This window comes from Cuculus canorus, chromosome 25, assembly GCF_017976375.1.
Source record: "Cuculus canorus isolate bCucCan1 chromosome 25, bCucCan1.pri, whole genome shotgun sequence".
NCBI lineage: Eukaryota > Metazoa > Chordata > Aves > Cuculiformes > Cuculidae > Cuculus > Cuculus canorus.
This window is the reverse complement of record NC_071425.1, coordinates 1,342,584-1,362,475: the sequence shown is the minus strand read 5'-3', so window position 1 is coordinate 1,362,475 and position 19,892 is coordinate 1,342,584. Positions and strand designations below refer to the sequence as shown.

At 48.0% G+C, this 19,892-nt stretch overlaps 1 protein-coding gene across 1 annotated transcript in view; it reads left to right on the top strand.

Moving 5' to 3' along the window:
* The window catches only part of NPEPPS (aminopeptidase puromycin sensitive), a 40,685-nt gene extending 23,305 nt beyond the window's left edge, over positions 1-17,380 (top strand). The window contains exons 7-23 of the mRNA XM_054088230.1: positions 351-447; positions 554-587; positions 1,908-2,022; positions 4,857-5,021; positions 6,070-6,174; positions 6,477-6,537; positions 7,285-7,394; positions 8,256-8,319; positions 8,923-9,062; positions 10,362-10,496; positions 12,381-12,600; positions 13,234-13,376; positions 14,164-14,220; positions 14,700-14,807; positions 15,328-15,483; positions 15,585-15,632; positions 16,529-17,380. Coding sequence (XP_053944205.1) covers positions 351-447; positions 554-587; positions 1,908-2,022; positions 4,857-5,021; positions 6,070-6,174; positions 6,477-6,537; positions 7,285-7,394; positions 8,256-8,319; positions 8,923-9,062; positions 10,362-10,496; positions 12,381-12,600; positions 13,234-13,376; positions 14,164-14,220; positions 14,700-14,807; positions 15,328-15,483; positions 15,585-15,632; positions 16,529-16,681 — 1,911 coding nt within the window. The 3' untranslated portion in view covers positions 16,682-17,380. The remainder of the gene's footprint in view (positions 1-350; positions 448-553; positions 588-1,907; positions 2,023-4,856; positions 5,022-6,069; positions 6,175-6,476; positions 6,538-7,284; positions 7,395-8,255; positions 8,320-8,922; positions 9,063-10,361; positions 10,497-12,380; positions 12,601-13,233; positions 13,377-14,163; positions 14,221-14,699; positions 14,808-15,327; positions 15,484-15,584; positions 15,633-16,528) is intronic.
* The last annotated feature ends 2,512 nt before the right edge of the window (positions 17,381-19,892 follow it).

Genomic DNA, 19,892 nt, shown 5'->3' with positions numbered 1-19,892 from the left:
AGCTCCTGAGAGGAGGTTTGACTTTAATAGCTCGGAGAGATGAGGTTTGGTTATAATTGATATTGCAATTGTGGACGAAGTAATGTGTATAATGATGACGGGAACAGACGGTTTCATTCAGTTCTGATTTGGTGATGCAGACTTTGATCTGAGGATGATGAGAAGCACTGGTAGACTACAGCCTTGGGAGAACAAGGGGATGGGAGGCTCCCAAACCATTGCCCTCTGGGAGTTGGAAATGAAGCTCCTGGAAGGAACCGTGTGTACAGTGCTTTCTTAGGCTGGTGTCAGTCACAAATGTTCAAGTTTTACTTGTTCCCCGTTAACATTTCTCCTCTCGTTTCTTACAGGTTGCTGTTAAAACTCTGCCTTTTTATAAGGACTACTTCAATGTTCCTTACCCTCTTCCTAAAATTGATCTCATAGCTATTGCAGACTTTGCTGCTGGTAAAGTAACTCACTTTGTTGATGAACTGTATTTTATTTGAATTTTAAAACATTTAGGAAGAGGTGTGTATCCATATCAATAAACCTTTGTATTTATTTTATAAAGGTGCCATGGAGAACTGGGGCCTTGTTACTTATAGGTATGCCGTTAAAATACTGTCTTTCCCCCTCTTTGTTCACTAATTCTTGGAAGTAACTGGATTAGTTTTAGGGAGCTGTAATTATTGGCTGTCATCCCAAATAAGACTGCGTAAATACCTTTAGCTCTTGCTTCGGTTGGGATAATTTAGGCTTCTGCAGCAGCGTGCGTTGTACAAACCTTGGGAAGGCAGGAATGAGCTGTTAGAGCCGCTGTCCAAGGGGGCGAGGTTTCTCGGTGTCTGGCAGCACTGCCTGTTCTGCAAGAGAACTTTCTTGGCTGCTTTTTCCCCCGTAAAAGTTACTGACGCAGCGGGAAGCGTTTCTTATGTTGTAGGCAAGTTGGTAAATTTAGCAACCACAGAGTAACCATGTGGATGTGAGTAAATCAAAACTACTAACTTGCCTTCCTTTTCAGTTAGTTTTTTGTTTGTCTGATCAAGCTTTTGTACTTTTGCTTGATTATTATATTATCTCTGCTCCTGGTTAGAGAGATTTCCCTTCATTTTCCAACATTGGTCTCCAAGCTTTGGACTTCACATCCCAAAATGGCCTGAATTTCTTCTGCTAAACTTTTAATCTGGCCTTAAAAAAATTGAGATGGAAATTGGAGCCCAAGTTTAAAATCGACTTGTCTGCTCACTGCAATCCTGATGAAACCTGATATTTTTCTCCCTGTGGAAAAAGATTTTTTGGAAACTTCCTTAATCACGCTATTAATTTTTTTGCCCCCCCCTTTAAGCTGAGTTTGGCACACTTGCTTTATCCCTCTGGGGACAGAAGGTGGGCACAATCCGCATCGATGGCTTGGGATGCAGGTTTCCCTGGTGAGTCCCAGAGCCCTTTCTGGTGACCCACCGAGTCCTGGGCATGGCAGGGGGTTATAGCAGCCTGTGCAAGAACCTTGTGTGTCTGCGGTGGTGCGTGGGACACAGCTGGATGTGCACTTGGGAGAGCTGGAATTCCTTTGGGGAGGAGGGAAGGGGAGAGGGCTGGCTGTGCCTACGCCATGGGAGCCGCAATTCAGATTCCTAGATGATGTAGGTGAGCTCTTTTACAAATAAAGGATCAACTTTCTTTTTCCTCTCTGGGTTCTGCACTTGTCTTCTTGCATGCCGTAAGGAATTATTGCTCCAAAGCATTCCAGCAGCTGTGGAACTTAACAAAATAATTTGGTGTCTAAACTGAAGTAGATTTTGTGATTTTTTTTCAGTTATGCCAATGACTTTTTAGCTTGCTTAGGTAACTTAACCTACTTCTGATTGTGTGTTTTCCCCAGCCGTGTACCGCTCTGTTCAGTTCTCTTTCTCTCTTAAATACAGGGAGACTGCGTTGCTCATTGACCCCAAGAATTCCTGTTCTTCGTCTCGTCAGTGGGTTGCTCTGGTTGTAGGACACGAACTTGCTCATCAGTGGTTTGGAAACCTTGTGACCATGGTATCTAACGCTTACAAGTCCTTCCGGTTTTCTTTGCTGTGTGCTTCATATCGTGTGTGTGTTCAAGTGCCCCTTAATTGCAGGCATGCGAGGTTTGAAATAAACAAATTAAATGTTGAAATAGAGCTTTATTACTGCTTTCTTCTTCACTAGTGTGTTCACCAGAAGTATTGCTAGATCTTTTCTCTGTGAGGTAATGTTCAGTTGTTTGAATGCAGCTCCTAAGTAGAGTGGAGGAGGTGATTTTGGCCAGTCAGGTGACTTAGAACCAATAATCCACTGTTTTCCTTCCAGGCAGGTGTGATTCACTCCCCAGGCTTTTCTATGGAGTGGGTGTATCAGTCCCAACTCAGTGTTGCAAATTGTTCCCCTCCAGCAGCTGAAAAGTTACTCACCAGTAACTCATCCTTCCTTTGGATTTTTTGGGAGCCACATGGCTGCTTGGATTGATGTTTAAGTCATTTTGGTGGGAATCAAAGCAAATCTGAGGCAGCAAGATTGAAATCTGTAAATAAATTCCATTTAGTGCTGAAACCTGAAACCTGTACCTGTCGGAGCTTCTGCCGTTAACAAACAGCTTCAGCTTACTCTCTTAGACCTGGCGTTCCCTTTCCCAGACCCCCGCAGGCAGACACTGGAGGCCAAATATTTAATGAGTTAGGAAGCTGCTTGTATTTTTAAGAAACCAGCTTTAAAAAGCCTGGCTTCTGGAGCCCCAAACCTGCCTGGTTCTAGGTTTCGGGCTGCTGAAATGAATCATAGAATGGTTTGGGTTGGAAGGGACCATAAAGATCATCCAGTTCCATCTGGACACTTCCCACTGGATCCGGTTGCTCCAAGCCCCATCCAACCTGGCCTCGAACCCCTCCAGGGATGGGGCAGCCACCACTGCTCTGGGCAACCTGTTCCAGGGCTTCTCCACCCTCAGAGTGAAGAAATTCTTCCTTATGTCTAGTCTAAATCTGCCCCTCTCCAGTTTATCCCCGCTGCCCTTCGTCGTGTCACCACCAGCAGTTGTGAACAGCCCCTCCCCAGCTTCCTTGTAGCCCCTTCAGGGCCTGGAAGCTGCTCTAAGGTCTCTTTGCAGCCTTCTCCAGGCTGACCAAGCCCAACCCTCTCAGCCCGTCCTCGTCCAGGAGGTGCACCAGCGCCCAGTGCGGGTGGGTGGAGGATTTTAATTACAGCACCGAGCCAAGCTTGTCAAACTCCTACAGTGCCTCTTAGGATCAGGTCAGCTGTGTCCATTCCTGTTTGTGGTAGTGCAGGCAGCTTCCATGTGAAAGCAATGTGATATCAAAATGGAAAAGTGATGTTAAAGTAATAGAGTTTTAGCTTTTAGGGCAGCTGAGCAGCTGGAAGTGCGAGTAGAGCACACGAGCAACTGCCTGGGGGACCATTAGTGACCCACGAACAACCCATGGTCCTTCTGATCCTGGAGAATGTGGCAATGAGAAAGCATCAGTTACAGGAATCTCTCAAATTTACGTTGAAATAGCCTTTTATTTTCCTTTTGAAGTTTTTGGGTCTTCTAGAAAATTGTCAGTGAGAATTTTTTTCTCTCATTATTTATGTTCCATGGTGCAACTGTGAAACGTGAAAAGACACTCCAGGGGGAGTGCTCAGTGTCCAGAAAGTCGGCTTTTTCTCCTCTCTAACCTGAGCTGTGTACAGCGCAGCAGAGAGCCGCAGCGTCCCAGGTCTGCCAGCACCAGACCTTTATCAGCCAGCACAACGTGCCGCTTCTGCCGCAAAGATAAATGAAATCTGAATGCTTCCAGGGGCAGAAATCTACTCGTGAGCAGTGGGATAAGAGAGAAAAACAGGGAGGTGAAAAGATTGAGAAGTCCAAGCTAGTTACCCAAGAATCTATTCTGCAGTGGCATTAATGCTCTGATACCTCCAGTCTGCGTGTGTTGGAACCTTGTCCTGGAAACAGAGGCGATCAGAAACGTAAAAGAAGATTGGATGGTCTCTGCTCTAAAAATAAAGCGGGGCTTATCCGTGTGGAGTTTCAGTGACAGCTTTCCCTATGGAATCCCACCCTCCCTGGGGTAAATGCTCTCTGTAGAGCAGCTCACTGGGCTGGCTCTCGTCCTGGTCGGGTTCTTGAAGGGCTCGTATCATCACAGACATGCTGGGCTGGGGGAGCCCCCACTTCTGCACTGGGAGAATAGTTGGTAAAGGCAGCGATGGAAGAAAAAGAGTGTTTTCTTCCTCCATATCTGTAGTTGATTTCCTTATCCTGCCTACATTAGAAATTAAGGGATGGATTTTGAAGCATCAGTGTAACATTCTTATCTTAAAAATCAAAGCCCTCCCCTTGGCTGGTGAAAAACCACTTGTAACTGTTTATGAGACCGCAGGATCCCTGAGTCTAGGAGACTTTCGGGTTCCAGGTTTTGTCCTTTAGGTAAGCACACTCTGTAGCAAACAAACCAAACCCAAACAGAATGAGGCTCCTGCAGCTGCTGCCGTTGGGTTTGACAAAGGCGCTGTTGTCGCGTTGCCCGCAGTGCTGCTGCTTTCCTCGCTGGTGGCTGTGTCTGTCGCTGACGCGTTTCCCTGTCCTGGCCAACGTCTTCGTTTGTCCCTGATGCTGTTTGTCTCCATGCAGAGTTTCTAAAGCCTCAGGCAGAGGGGAAGGCTGTTACTGGGTGCCGATTCCTCCTCTTGGGCTGACGACTCCTTTATGGAGAAGGATTTGTGCTTGCAAGTGTTACCTGCTTCTCAGGTTTGCACTGAGCGAGGCCATCGACATCCTTGCAGGAAACTTCTTGTTGATGAAATGAAGCTCTTGGAGTTCCGTTCTTTACTCTGCCTTCTTATCTTTCCAGGAATGGTGGACCCACCTCTGGCTGAATGAAGGCTTTGCCTCCTGGATCGAGTACCTGTGTGTAGATCACTGTTTCCCAGAGTACGATATCTGGACTCAGTTCGTTTCTGCTGATTACACACGAGCTCAAGAGCTTGATGCCTTAGACAACAGTCATCCTATCGAAGTAAGTTCTGTCCTTGCTAGTGATTGTCTCCCTTTGTATTTTGTCAGCTGAGCATAAGGGTTTTTTCCGCCTTAAGAAAAAAAGGGACTTTGCAGTCATTCACAACACAAAGGAAAATCTAAGGTTGCGTGTCCACTTTGTGGATTCTCCTCTACTTGAATTAGTAGAAGTGAGGTTTGAGGGTCCGTAGATGGCTTCTCTTGGCAGTTTTTCTGCTCTGCTGATGTGAAATGGAGAAGTTGTGATCAAAACTCATCGTTATTTGTGGTTTGTGTTGGTTTCTGATCAAAGTGGTTCATTTTCTGGCCCTTGAGCTCAGTGAAGCAGCGACTATCTTACTCCAGTGCTCAACCACATGAACCAAAGCCCAGAGCCTGAGCTACCAGACTCTGCTGGGCATGTACTGAGGCCACCTTAGGTGTTTCTGCCTTGTACTCCTAGAACCGAGAGCGATGCAGGCAGTCTTGAAATAAATAGGATCTCCTGTTTACTGCTTTGGGACCAAGGTGGGAGTTCAGTGACGGAGAAGGCAGCAGCGAGCTCAGTTACAGGAAAATTGAGGTCTCTGTTAAAGGAAAACTCCCTTGTCATTCCTGGAGATCACCGTGGGCAAGGTTTCAGACAGCTTAGGACGTGTTTGATATAGTAGATGTTGGGAGGTGACCTTGCCTTACCCAACCAGTCCCTTTAGCGTGACCTGCTCATCGAGTGGTTCCTGAGTGTGCTGTTCACTGCCCCACAATTTAACCCCTTCCACTGCTTTTTGCTTCTGGGCCAGTATCGAACCAAAGGATTGAAGCAGAATCCCCAAGTCTGTTTGATTAAATACCAAAACCTAAGTTAAATTGCATTTAACCTATAAACCAGTCCTCCCCGAGCCATACGTGAATAGATTTAATTGCGTGGGTGCAGAGATCACTGAGCTCAGTGAGGGATATGCATGTGAGGGATATACATATGCTTTCTTCCTGAGAGGTCAGAACAAGCGAAATCAAACTCTTACAGCGGCTAAAACTGTTCTCCCTGTGAATTATCCTGTTTGCCACAGGTTAGCGTTGGCCATCCCTCCGAAGTAGATGAAATATTCGATGCTATTTCTTACAGCAAGGGAGCGTCTGTAATCCGAATGCTGCACGACTACATTGGCGATGAGGTAAAAGATTGGTGTCACAAATCCAGCTGGGGATTGTCGAATCTTTTTACTGTTCAAAAATACCATTTTCTTAAAGAATATATATATATATAAAATGTATATTCTATATTTTGAAAGCCTCTCGACAGTTGGTGTTTGGGCTCTGTTTGAATTTACCCAGGAAAAGAGGATAGAGGAAAGATAGGGAAGGGGTTGCAAATGCCCACACTGATCCTAAGAATTCTGGGCTGATTCTTGAACGTGGAGGGAGGCAGAAAGGACTCCGTTCTGGTGCCATCACCCGTTTCATTGTGTGTTCCCAGGACTTTCGGAAAGGAATGAATTTGTATTTAACGAAGTTCCAGCAGAAGAATGCTGCTACAGGTACCTGGGGGTTATCGTTGGCTTAAGAAAAGGGATTTCTGGAGACAAAATTGTTAGCGCTGAAGTGCTGGATTCTTGTTTTCCACCCGAGAAGGGAAACACAAGGCAGTAATTGCTGTTGATTCCAGTGCCGCAGGCCAGGGTTCAGCATCCCCTGGGGGTTCCCTGCTGAGGTGACCTGAAGGGGCTGCGTTTGCTACCTGCGCTCGCGTGGCAATCTGCTTTAGACGGAGAACATTGGTTTGTCATGCGAGCCTTCTGTGGCACCGGTTGCTGTGCGATTACCCAGTTCAAAGTCTCTCTTGATATCTCACTGCACTTTCTTTACTTAAACCTTTTTTGTGTGTCAAGCATAAATGTGTAAGTGGGACTCGGGCTCTGTCAGCCCAAACCCGCCCATGTTCAGTCAGTTTTGTTGGCTCAATATATGAAAAACTGACGGAAAAGATTCTTATATTTACCAGCTTGAATATTTAATGCTCATTTTTATTATCTTTTGTCGCAATGGGTATTGATTGCACATTTTTAGTGGTAAAGGAGCTTTCTTCTCCCCTCTCTCCTCCATGAGAGGTTTAAACAAGTTTCTTTTTATTGCCTGTCTGTTACTATTCGATAAGAACCCCAAATCCCAAGGATGAAGGGCGAGCTGGAATAAGGAAACAGCCTCCTGCTGCCCGTGTAGTGTCCACGAGAGTATCTAATGTGTCTGGACTCCCAACAGTCCTTAGTTTGACTCTTCTTCCACAGAGGACCTCTGGGAAAGCCTGGAAAAAGCCAGTGGTAAACCTATTGCTGCTGTGATGAACACGTGGACCAAACAGATGGGGTTTCCACTCATTTACGTGGAAGCTGTACAGGTAAATAGAACTGGGCAACTTTGGACACTTCAGATCAAAAATGCTGCCTTTAACTATGGTTTTTAGGATCAAATTTAGTAACGTCCAATGATTTGGATCATTGGTATCAATGGGGGAAGATTGAGATGAGAGATTAGGAAGAAATGTTTTGCTGTGAGGGTGGGGAGGCCCTGGCCCAGGTTGCCCAGAGCAGTGGTGGCTGCCCCATCCCTGGAGGGGTTCCAGGCCAGGTTGGATGGGGCTTGGAGCCCCTGATCCAGTGGGAGATGTCCCTGCCCATGGCAGGGGATGGGACTGGGTGGGCTTTGAGGTCCCTTCCAACCCAAACCATTCTGTGATTCAATGATTTAAAGAATTCTCTTGGGTCAGAAGGCAGCGCAGTCGTGGTGTTCAGTGACAGACGTGTTTCTGGTGGGAGGAGAAGCGCAGCTCAGTTGAGGAACGTGGTGCAAAGCGATACAGAGTTATTCCAGTGGCGCTCTGGATCATGTGCTTGGACTTTGCTGACACAGACCCGACAGCTCTTTATGCGTGAAATGTCTGTTGGGGGCGGGAACATCTGCCTGAGCTCCCCTCGCTGTGTGTTTTGCTTCTCCCTCCAGTTCAGTTACGCTTAAGATGGCAGGGGCAGGGAGGATTACTGGCTGGAAGCTGAAATCAGGCAACAAATCTGGGTGAGAAAGAGGGCACGTGTGTTTTAACAGGGATGAATGCGCTGGAATGATGGCTTGAGGTGGCTCCTCTATCTGGAGGAGAATATAGAGGGCACATGAATCTGTTGGGATACACAGAAGCTGAGATCAGATGTTCTGATAATTCCTTTCTCTCTCTCTTTTTCCTTTTCTTGTCTTTTGTTTCCAGCAAGAAGAGGACAGAGTGCTGAAGTTGGTCCAGAAGAAGTTCTGTGCCAGCGGACCATATACTGGTAAGATGCGTGTGAGGGACAGGAGGGACATACTTGTTGCTTCTCGTGCAGCAGCAGGAACTGTGAGGGATCAAACCCGCTGCGCTGCAGAGCAAACGGGTGGTTTTGCTTGGCTTCAGGTGTTCAGTATTTGTTAAAACTTCGCAAAATCTCAGGTCGAGTGTTCTTACACTTAGGGTTTCCATGTCCTCCTTGCACAGAGAACAGCATTCATCCCCCGTTCTTCAGGTCTGTTCTCATTCTGAGGTGCTTTTCCCCTGATGCACGGTTTGAGGCCGATGCTGGGAGCTCTCTCAGCTGCTGGCTTTACAGGAGCACTGAAATAAAAACACCTCCTATGGATGCCAGCTCTGTCTTGTGACGTAGATTCCACCCATCTCCCGTGTTTATGGAATTTAAAATGTTTGACTTGAAAAGTAGTTCAGATACCCTTGGTGTTTAGCTCTAGAACTATCAGTCTCCTTCAGATTTTTACGTTTAAATTTAAGAGGTCTGGCTTCAACCGCTGCTGAAACTGGTTGGCACACCATGCAGAGTTTCTCAGTGCTGTGTGTGTACTTCTTTTTCCTTAGGCCCCCCCCTTTTTCTTGTTTCCTCTTGCAGGGGAGGATTTCCCCATGTGGATGGTCCCCATCAGTATTTGTACGAGCGATAACCCTTCCTGTGCCAAAATGCAGGTACTGATGGACAAACCAGAGCTCGCCGTGGTTTTGAAAGGCATCAAACCCGACCAGTGGGTGAAGGTGAGCGGTTGCAAGGAGAACGCGTTACTGGGAATCAGTTTGTGATGTTCCCTTGTATTTCATCTCCTCTTCCCTCAGCCTCCCTCACGATCTTGTGTTTCTTGCGGAGGGGCCTCTCTGTGCTGTGATTGAATATCAGCTCCTCTCGTTAGCGCTTGCTCTGCCTTCCCAGGGCACCTTGGACAATGTAAACTCGAACCTTTCCAGGAGTTTGAGCCCGGAAAAACAGTGAGGCAGCTTTTGAGTTGAAATGTGGTGGCCGAGATCCACTGCAGACAGCGGTCAAACTGCATTTCAAAATGGAAAGACTGCAACTGGCTGGGATTATCGATGTGTGAGCTGCTGAGCCTGAAGAGTAATTGTCTGTGAGCTGGAGCTGTGTTCAGAGAGATGACTCTGAAGTAACCACGAGGTTTGGTCTCTCTGCATATTAATCAAATCTTCCCAGTTAACTGACACGGGCGTTCCAGCTGCCAGGCCTGCACGTTCTCTCACATCACCCATTCCGAGTCGTCCCCCCTAACAGAAAGGGGCAGGAAATGAACAATTCCAAACCCACCTTGGCTAAAGAGGGCAGGGTTTGATATTTCTGCCTGAGAAAGCATCAACCCAGCTGAGTCCCAGGTGGATTTGTAGGGCTGCTGGCTGCAGAGAGGGGCAGCCCGGGGCGTTATTTAGTTCATGCTGTAGAATTGGTGATTGGAGTGGCTAAAATTGTAGCAGCAGCAAAGGGGGTGTGAGCCGAGCAGTGGGTTTGGCTCCTGCCAGGTGCTGTTGTCCAACCAGCTGCACTAGCTGACCATCTACACTAAAATCTGGTAGGCAGCAGCGTGGAACCAGCGCGGTTCACCAGGTTTACTGACCGTGACTTGCTTTGCTGCTGGGCAGCGGCGCCTGCTCTCCTTTCTTAAGAAAAGGGTTCTCGCTATCAAAACTGAGCCCGTGTGAGAGAGAGAGATTACGAAAGTTAGGACCTGCAGTTCCTGCACTTTACCTTCTCGGGGCTTTCCCTCAGCTAGGAGTTACCCCTGGAAGGGAAGTTTTTCTCCTTGCTCCTGGTTTGGACTCCAGCCTCTGTTTTTGATGTCAGGTCTCATCTTCTGTACCTCTGAGCGAGCGTTGCTCTGAAATCTGAAACATTTCTCCCTTGCTTATGGTTTGTTTTTTTCTTTTTAAGTGACAGTGACGGACTTCTCTGAGCTGTGATGCTTTGAGAAACTTCTAGTGGCTCAAAAGTAAAAAAAGCATTGCCTTATTTGTTCTCTACTTTTAATTTTTGACTCTTTTGGTGCATTTCAGTTAAACCTGGGAACAGTAGGGTTTTACCGTACTCAGTACAGCCCTGACATGCTGGAGAGTTTAATACCAGCAATCAAAGACCTCTCCCTACCCCCCGTGGACAGGCTTGGCCTGCAGAACGATCTCTTCTCTCTGGTAAGCAACCCTTTGCTGCTCTGTCTGATAGCGAGAGCTGTGGTAATGGCAGAAACTGATGTCTCGGAGTCCTCCCCGGTGACTGCAGGCAAAGTGCCTCTGGGGTTATTGCAAACATCAAGCTATTAATTAGCCCGACAAATCCTAACTTGTGTTATAAAGCCTATGGAAGCAGGCTGTGCGTAGCTCCTTGCGCTGTTCGCTGTAGGGGTGTGTTATAGAATCATAGAATAGTTTGGGTTGGAAAGGACCTCAAAGCCCATCCAGTTCCACCGCTGCCATGGGCAGGGACACCTCCCACTGGATCAGGGGCTCCAAACCCCATCCAACCTGGCCTGGAACCCCTCCAGGGATGGGGCAGCCACAGCATCCCTGGGCAACCTGTTCCAGTGTCTCACCACTTTCATGGTGAAGAAACTCCTCCTGATGTCCAGTCTAAATCTGCCCCTCTCCAGTTTACACCCATGCCCCCTCGTCCTATCCCTACAAGCTGTTGTGAACAGCCCCTCTCCAGCTTTCTTGTAGCCCCTTCAGGTGCTGGAAGGTCGCTATAAGATCTCCTCGGAGCCTTCTCTTCTCCAGGCTGAACAACCCCAACTCTCTCAGCCTGTCCTCGTACGGAGGTGCTCCATCCCTCGGATCATCTTTGGAGCCTCCTCTGGACCCATTCCAAAAGCACTATACTATATATACACATAACACACACACACTATAGGGGTTTTTTAACAAATTAAGTGTTTTGAGAACTTGCTTTCTGTTAACTGATCAAAATAAGGATGTTTTAATGATCCCCTCGACGACTTTATCCAATACTATGAGCAGCTGAGTTTTGTAAAGCTGTCCTGTGCTGGAGGATGCGGCTCTTGGGGATTCTTGTTTCAAAGCAAGGGGTTGTCCCCAAAGCAGGCGTTGCTGGCTCCGAACAGTTCATGACTGTGCTCTGTAGTTGAGAACACACTTTCTTGCTCTTGCTAATCAGCAAACGTACAGAAACTCTCAAGAATGTGGGTTTGACACCCTGCCTCTCTCGTTTTAGAGCTTGTAACTCTTGCCATAGCTCAGGTGAAGGGGTTTGAAACTGTTGCCTGAGTCACTGCCCAAATATCGCAAGAGCAATGGGACAAAAAATAGGCAAATAATACACTCAGGAACATTGTGTTTGACTCCTCTTTCAGTTTCAGTTTTAATACGGCAGGGGTTTGGAACTAGATGTTCTTTAAGGTTCCTTCTCATCCAAACCATTCTATGATTCTGTGAAGACAGTTTAGATAATAAAAATTGATCTTCACCTCTTTTCTGGTACCATAAATGACCGGGCTGGTTCCAGATTCGCCAGACCCTGCGCAGCCTGGGTGGCGATGCCGGCTGCGGGTGTTGTCAGCGGCACCGAGTGCAGAGGAGGTAACATGAAATGTTCCTGGCAGAGGAAGGGCAGCGCTAGCCGTGCTAATTCGTGGGCAGCAGGAAGCAAAACGGGACTTCTGCAGTTTCACACTCTTAATTGAACGAAGAGCAAAACTAAAATCTCAATCTTTAGAGTTTTTAGTTAAAATAAGATGTCGTATCAGGCTGAGAATAACTCGGGGGGGGATTGGTTTCTCTTGCCGGCGTTGCGGTGGTTATTAAAGTCACTTAATCTGTTTCTCATTTGTAAAATGTGCTGATAATTATATAGCTGTTCCCTCGTAAAGCGCTTACCCGTGTGTAAACAGCACTGTGTGCCGCGAGCAGGCAGCAAAGGCACTTGAACCACTGTTAACTCACCTGGCAGAACCCCACAACAGCGAAAACAGAGTTTATGTGCGGGGAAGGCTGTAAAATAACATGATGAGCTATTAAATTCTCTTTAAAAGTAAGATTAATCCGTGTCTTTTCCCCTCCCAGGCCCGAGCTGGAATCATTAGCACTGTAGAGGTTCTAAAAGTCATGGAAGCTTTTGTGAATGAACCCAACTACACCGTGTGGAGCGACCTCAGCTGTAACCTGGGGATTCTCTCAACTCTCTTGTCCCACACAGACTTCTATGAGGAAATCCAGGTGTTCGTGAAAGATGTCTTTTCACCGATAGGGGAGAGACTGGGATGGGACCCCAGATCTGGAGAGGGTAGGAAACTTCTGCTGTGAAATCCAGTGGTGGGTTTGGAAAACTCGTGTGTAAATAAGCCGCTGAGATTTTGGGAAAGGGGAGAGAAGGGAGGAAGAGGAGCGTGAAGAGGCATTCGGGGGTATTTGTTTAATTAAAACCAGACAAACGCAAACTCCCCAAACAACTGTCTGTTCTCAGGCTCCAGTTAGAATGGTAAAACCTTTCCCTCTGCTCTAGCTTTGCATCTGTTGGAGTGCGTGAAACTTGGTAGACTCCAAGGAAGGAAAGCCGTGTAGGTGCATGTTTATTTGTTCCAGCCAAGCCTGTTGTAGACAGAAATGGTTAATATTACTGCCTTAGCTCAGGTTACAGGCCTGGCCTGTTGTGATTGTGCCGGAATCATCTTCTCCCGAGCCTCTTGCTGTAAAAAAATCGATGTATTCTCCCATTGGCATCAAGGAGAGCGAGAAGAGGCCTGGTTTCTTTAGCTATCCTCAAACATGTGGAAGGATTGTCATTCAGCTCTGCCCTGAGCAGTCAAGGTGGAAGAACATTTCATTAATTTAATTGCTGAATTGTGTCTCCAAATCATTGCTTTTTTTTTTTCCTGTGTCTCCAAACCATTATTTTTGTTTTCCTCCTACTTATTAGGTCACCTGGATGCCCTTCTGAGAGGGCTGGTGCTGGGCAAACTAGGAAAAGCTGGGCACAAGGCAACATTAGAAGAAGCCCGACGCCGATTTAAGGACCACGTGGAAGGAAAACACATCCTGTCAGCTGATCTGAGGAGTCCTGTAGGTTACTGCAAACTGGGGTTCTCCAAAGCCTGTCCCCACTCCCCTAGCGCTGCGTGCACTGAGCTCTTGTGTTTCCAAGAACAGGGAGGCTGGAGGGAAATAGAGTCAAGGTTTGGGAACAGTGGGTTTGGCAGAGGTGGCGGGAGCTTGGATAAGCCCAGTTATGAAGGAAATTATACTGGGGAGCATGGGAAACATCGCCGTGTTTCTTGACTCGAATAAGCCGCCTCTGTCGTGGCCAGTGCTTGGTCGTAACAGATAAGCTCAGCTGTAGCCACATCAACTGCCCTGGTCCAGCTCTGGTCTGTCGATTGCGTTGCTCTTTGGGTTTAGAAGCCTCTTCATCTGCAATGCTGAACCTGAGCTGATTTCTGTTCATTTACATCCGTCCATGACGAGCCAATGTCCTCTGGGTTTAACACCACTGTGATAAAGGGCAGAGGTGGTGGAAGAGCTCTGCAGGCATCAGAGCACAGAGTCTGACTGTGATGAGTACGGACCGAGTGCATGTGAAGTACTGGGTAGGTGTTGGGTGGTACAAAGGCTTCTTGTTCCGGTGTTTTGTTGTGTGTGAAATCACCAAGAAGATGCTGAAATTAAGGAAGAAGTAAAGGAGTTGATGCATCTTTAATTAAAATCCAGTCTTAAAAGAGTAGGAGTGAGTGCTGGTACCTTCTAGATGTGCTCCCTTGCCTGAAATCCAATCCAAAGATGTAGAAAGAGATCACTGCATTTCTGACAGGGTGGTTTTTGAAGGCCCTTTCTTGTTTCTGCTCTGTCGTAGGTGTATGTAACTGTTTTGAAGCATGGCGATAGTACTACTTTAGACACTATGCTGAAGGTGAGTGCACGCTCTGCTTTTCCTGCCAGCTTTTGCAATGAAAAGCTAAATATTCCACCCCGCAAGTCCCTCTAGGATGCAGTTTATCTGCAAGCAGGCTTGGTCCGCTCTTTTACAGATGATTTGAACACCAAGACTTCCGTTATGGAATTCCTTGGTCCGTGTCTAGTGTGAAATTGCCACCTAGTGGATTGTCGCACCTCTCCTTTTAGGATTATTTCCATTGCTCGGAGGCACGGTCCTACTTGACCTTATATAAACACATCGGTTTATTACTGACAGTGCTTTCCACTGATGGATGTGTAATGAGGTCCGTAACGTCAAGAGCTGCAGGGTGATTCACAAACACGTTCAGTTTGTCATGCATTGGGCTTGAAGGCTCATCTCGCAGCTCGGCCGTTATTGGCGAGTTCAGCAGTGCCAGGTGAGAAGTCAGTATTTAATGCCATGCACTAATACTGTTCCCTTTGGCTTTGAAGCTTCACAAGCAAGCGGACATGCAGGAAGAGAAGAACCGAATCGAACGAGTTCTTGGAGCCATCTCTCAACCAGAACTGATTCAGAAAGTTCTCACCTTTGCACTTTCAGTAAGTCGTTGGGAAAGCTGCTGCTTCGTCGGCTCCTGAGAGTGGCAGGGGCGTTCAGAGCACGCTGTGGTAGAGCATGCAGAGAGGAACGGTTCTGAGCTGAAAGAGGGGAAATGGAGATGAGATCTTGGGGAGAAATGTTCTCCTGTGAGGGTGGGGAGGCCCTGGAACAGGTTGCCCAGAGCAGTGGTGGCTGCCCTATCCCTGGAGGGGTTCAAGGCCGGGTTGGATGGGGCTTGGAGCAACGGGATCCAGTGGGAGGTGTCCCTGCCCATGGCAGGGGTGGAATTGGATGGGCTTTGAGGTCCCTTCCAACCCAAACCATTCCAGGATTCTATGACTCTATGATATAATGTGTTGGAATAGGAGGAATAGTCTTAATGATTAAATCTTTGAGTTCTATCTTAAAGTTTGTGGGGGTGAAAAAGCTATTGCTGACAGATTCAGCAGAGAAATGCCTAAAGCCAACGTGCTGTATTTGCTGAAAGTCTTGAATGCTTGTCTGCATTTTCCTCTTCAGGAAGAGGTACGTCCCCAGGACACGGTATCTGTTATCGGTGGAGTAGCTGGAGGCAGCAAGCAGGGGAGGAAAGCTGCTTGGAAATTCGTTAGGGACAACTGGGAGGAACTTTATAATCGATACCAAGGTGGATTCTTAATATCCAGACTAATAAAGGTATGTGTGGCTGTGGGAGTGTCCCGTACGTGATCAGAACTGAACTGTTCTCTTTGAAATGCTGAGTGCTTACCCTTGGTTCATGTGTGTTTCTCCTTCAGCTAACAGTGGATGGATTTGCAAATGATAAAATGGCCGCAGAAGTTAAGGTAAGAAATGTTAATTAAAGAAGTGATTCATATCATCTGTGACAAACATCGCGCTCCAGACTCTTGAGCAGCTGATGGAAGAGCCGGGAGCTTCTCTGTGGTTTTTGGGTTTGAACCGTGGCTCTGCCTCTGTTCCGACTATTGCCTCGTCCCTGAATTGTGCTACTTCTGGCTGAGTGATGGCATTGAAATCTCTTAAATTAGTGTTTTCACAGACTAATGTCCAACTTGTAGGGGTTTCTATTGAGTTTCACCCATTTAACCTATAAAATCCAGCACAGTTTGTAGCAGACTCCCCAAAAGACAACCTTGAAACTCTGCAGGAAGCTGAGCCTTCCACCACCGCCCTCTCCTTCCCAGACGGATACGGCACGTTTTGGGCTGACTGCGATAGCGCCCGGGGCTCCTGGGCTCCGTTTTATGGCAGCAGGTGACCCAATCCCATACCAGAGTTCCCAGTTTGATGTGGCCGTTGGTGCTGTGTCCTGGGAGCGAGGCTTGGACATGAGGCAGATCAGCGTTTGCCGAGTCTGTCTGAATGCTGGTGGTTCAAGGTGATGCAGCTTCATGACTGGACTGGAGTGTCCCCTCTGCTGGGATGTTTTAGCGTCCTGAGAACGTGTGGAGGGTTTATTATTTACCCTTTGCCCACAGATTTATAGAACCATGGAATGGGTTGGATTGGAAGGGACCTTAAAGATCATCCGGTTCCAACCCCCATCGAATTCTGCAATCCCATGCTTTGTCTGCGATGTTGGTGGGAGCAGACGGCTTGAACCATAGTCAGACAAGAGCGTAACTTGCAGAAGCGTTCCTGTAGAACCTCAGGAATTACAAATCCAGCCTGGTCTCTGCCCGTTCGTTCCCTCACGGATGGTTTTGTGCTTTCTGTATAGGCCTTCTTCGAGAGCCACCCCGCTCCGTCGGCAGAACGCACTGTCCAGCAGTGCTGCGAAAACATCCTGCTGAACGCGGCGTGGCTGAAGCGGGACGCCGAGAACATCCACCAGTACCTCCAGCAGCGCAAGGACCAGCCGGCCATGGTGTGAATCCACCCGTGCCGCCGCCACCGCGGTCCCGCTGCCGCCTCACGGGGGAGAGGGAGGAGCTACCCAAGAGCTGATTCATATGCCAAGAATTTGGAGTCTTTTTCTCAAACCAACGGGGATTGGACAATGAATGTAGTTAACTGGTTCCTGCTCACACTCCAGATTGAGATTCTGTTCAAATTATCAGCAATTCAGCAAAAAAAAAGAAAGAAAGAGAGAGAAAAATCTGTAAATACGATAGTAATAAAATAGAGCATAACAAAACTGTGAAACTTCCTCAAGCCTTGTCAGTGGTTACAGTATTTAACACCCCCTCCTGACACTCTTATTATCGACAGATGTTCTGTTTTTTACACCCTCTCCCCCCAAAAAAAGGAACCCGGTGGATTTTAGGTCAGTGGAATTTTGTGGAGAGGTCGGGGCAGGAATGGGTTGATGGAAGAGGTCACTGGGAAAGGCAGGTAACGTAGAGTCTGTGCGGCAGCTGAAGCGCGAGGTTCTGGGGAGGAGACGTCCCCGCAGCTCCCCCAACCCAAGGATCGTAGGTTCCCTCCCTTTTGTGTTACCTCTTGGCAAAAAGGAAAAAATGTTCTGTTGCTCTTCGGTTCTTCCCTCGGTTCCACTTGCTGATGTCCTTCTTAGAGATAACGGAATTGTAAGGAAACATCTTTCACAGCCACATTAAATAAGAGAAAGATTCATGGCGTTTCATTTCTTTTCTTACTAAATCGCACCCTCAAAACACATGCGAAGGAGGAGGCGGTGGTCCTGCCGGGTCTCTTCTGGTCGAGGTGCCGTTCCTTGTCTCAAAGATCCACCTCGTTCGGTCTCCTCTTGGCTGTAGCGACACTTGCTTTTTGTTCTTTTCTGTGATGTTGATGGTAATTTGATTCAGAAGCCTTAAATTGGTGATGAGTGGCGTGATGATGATGATGACGTCCAAGCCCCGTGTGGCGTCGTTCGCTTCCCAGCACAGCGGGGTCGACTAACCAGGCACAGCTCCTTCTAACACAAAGGTTGGAGTTCCATATCCTTTTCTTTTTCTTTAACAGGAATTCGTATGTGGTGTGGCTTAACTGTATTTCGGAAGGTCATCAGACTCGCTGTCCAGACTGCTTCCCTGAAACATTTTTGTGCTATTGTTTAAAAGACACAAAAAGATTTAAAACAAGTTGGCGTTAATAAAAATGTCAATGTGAAATCCACCTCCTGAGCCTGTGTCCTCTTTGAAGCCCGAAAGCGTTGCCGCTTTCCAAGGACCTAAACCTTCCGAGGGAGCGGCCGAGGCCCCGTGCTGACGGTCTCCAACAGCCCTGAGGAGAACCTTAGTCCCAGCCGCCGCCTCGGTGTAATCGGGATGGAGGTGGTAGTTGAGTGCTATGGGATGAACCAGGAGAGAATCTGGCATGGAAAGGGAAGGAAAAAAATAGTGAATAAGGCAATTTCTATGAGTTGAGGGGCTCTGCAAAAGGGAATCGTTGGGCCGATGCCAACGCCGGCCACGATGAGCCAAGGGAAGGGGTGAACAAAAAATGAAAGGGGTGCACGAGCAGCATCGCATGGGTTGGTATCCTCAGGGCTGGCGTGGCCACACGGTCAGAAACGAGACTGGAACTGGAATTCTCTTGTCCTGAGCCACCTCGGTGGACCTGGCGGGTGGTTTTTTTCCCCGGTGTCAGCACGGCCGAGCCAATGCCATTTCAGAAGAGTAAGCTGCTTTCTCTTCTGCTTCTTGCACATGGACAAAATAGCAAGCAAAGTTGTGATTCCAGCCTGAGCGGCGATGGATGAAATGAGAAGTTCTGTAGCTGCAAGCGGAGGGGATCTCCTTTTGACTTTAAACAATGCAAATGACATGCAAGCGGTTGAAGGAGAGGGACAAAAATAACGAGTTCGTGGTCAGTGAGCAAACTGAATAGTCCCCGCAGACTGGCTGGTCCTCGTCCCTCTGCCGGCGGAGAAAGGAGATTTAATCCTTCATGAAAGGAAGTTTGAGATCTGTCTGCTTGGCACGGGATCTTCTTCTTCCATTGGAGATAAACTGGTGCTCGGAGGGGGTCAGGGTGAGAGGAGGAGGAGCTGCTGCAGAGAGCTCGGAGATGGAGTTGGGCAACGCAAACCCTTCTATGATTTAGTACTTAAAGTTGGGAGAGATTCTGGATCGGGGAGGGCAGGGAGAGGATGAGGGGAATGGTTTTAAGCTGAAAGAAAGGAGATTGAGATTAGATTTTAGTAAGAAATGGATTTCCTGTGCGGGTGGGGAGCCCCTGGCCCAGGGTGCCCAGAGCAGCGGTGGTGCCCCATCCCTGGAGGGGTTCCAGGCCAGGTTGGATGGGGTTTGGAGTCCCTGATCCAGTGGGAGGTGTCCCTGCCCATGACAGGGGTGGGACTGGATGGGCTTTGAGGTCCCTTCCAACCCAAACCATCCCAGGATTCTATAACTCTATGATACAATGTGCTGGAATAGGAGGAATAGTCTTAATGATTAAATCTTTGAGTTCTATCTTAAAGTTTGTGGGGGTGAAAAAGCTATTGCTGACAGATTCAGCAGAGAAATGCCTAAAGCCGACGTGCTGTATTTGCTGAAACAGTCTTGAATGCCGCTGTAGCGCTGTAAGTATCCCATTTATGGCAATCAAGAGAAAAACAGTTCTTCCAGCTCAAGTTTTATAGCTCCAGCCCAAGCAGAACTGGGGGAGCTGCCTCTGCAGTCCCACTTAGGCTGATTTGACATAGGATTTTGGGGATTTGCATTGCTACTAAGGCCAAATTGTACAAAATACATAGAATCATAGAGTGGTTTGGGATGGAAAGGACCTCAAAGCCCATCCAGCCCCACCCCCGCCATGGGCAGGGACACCTCCCACTGGATCAGGGGCTCCAAGCCCCATCCAACCTGGCCTGGAACCCCTCCAGGGATGGGGCACCACCACTGCTCTGGGCAACCTGGGCCAGGGCCTCCCCACCCTCACAGCAAAACATTTCTTCCTAAAATCTCATCTCCATCTCCCCTTTTTCAGCTCAAAACCCTTCCCCTCGTCCTCTCCCTGATCCAGAGCCCCTCCCCAGCTTTCCCTGGGCAGTACGAAGGGCCTCGGTACCGGTGGCTTCTCCGGTGCCGGTAGCAGTGCATAGCCCCCATGTTTGCCTCTCTCCCGGGGAGCTCCAGTACCGGTGTCTCCTCCAATGCCGGTACCGGTATGTGGCCCCA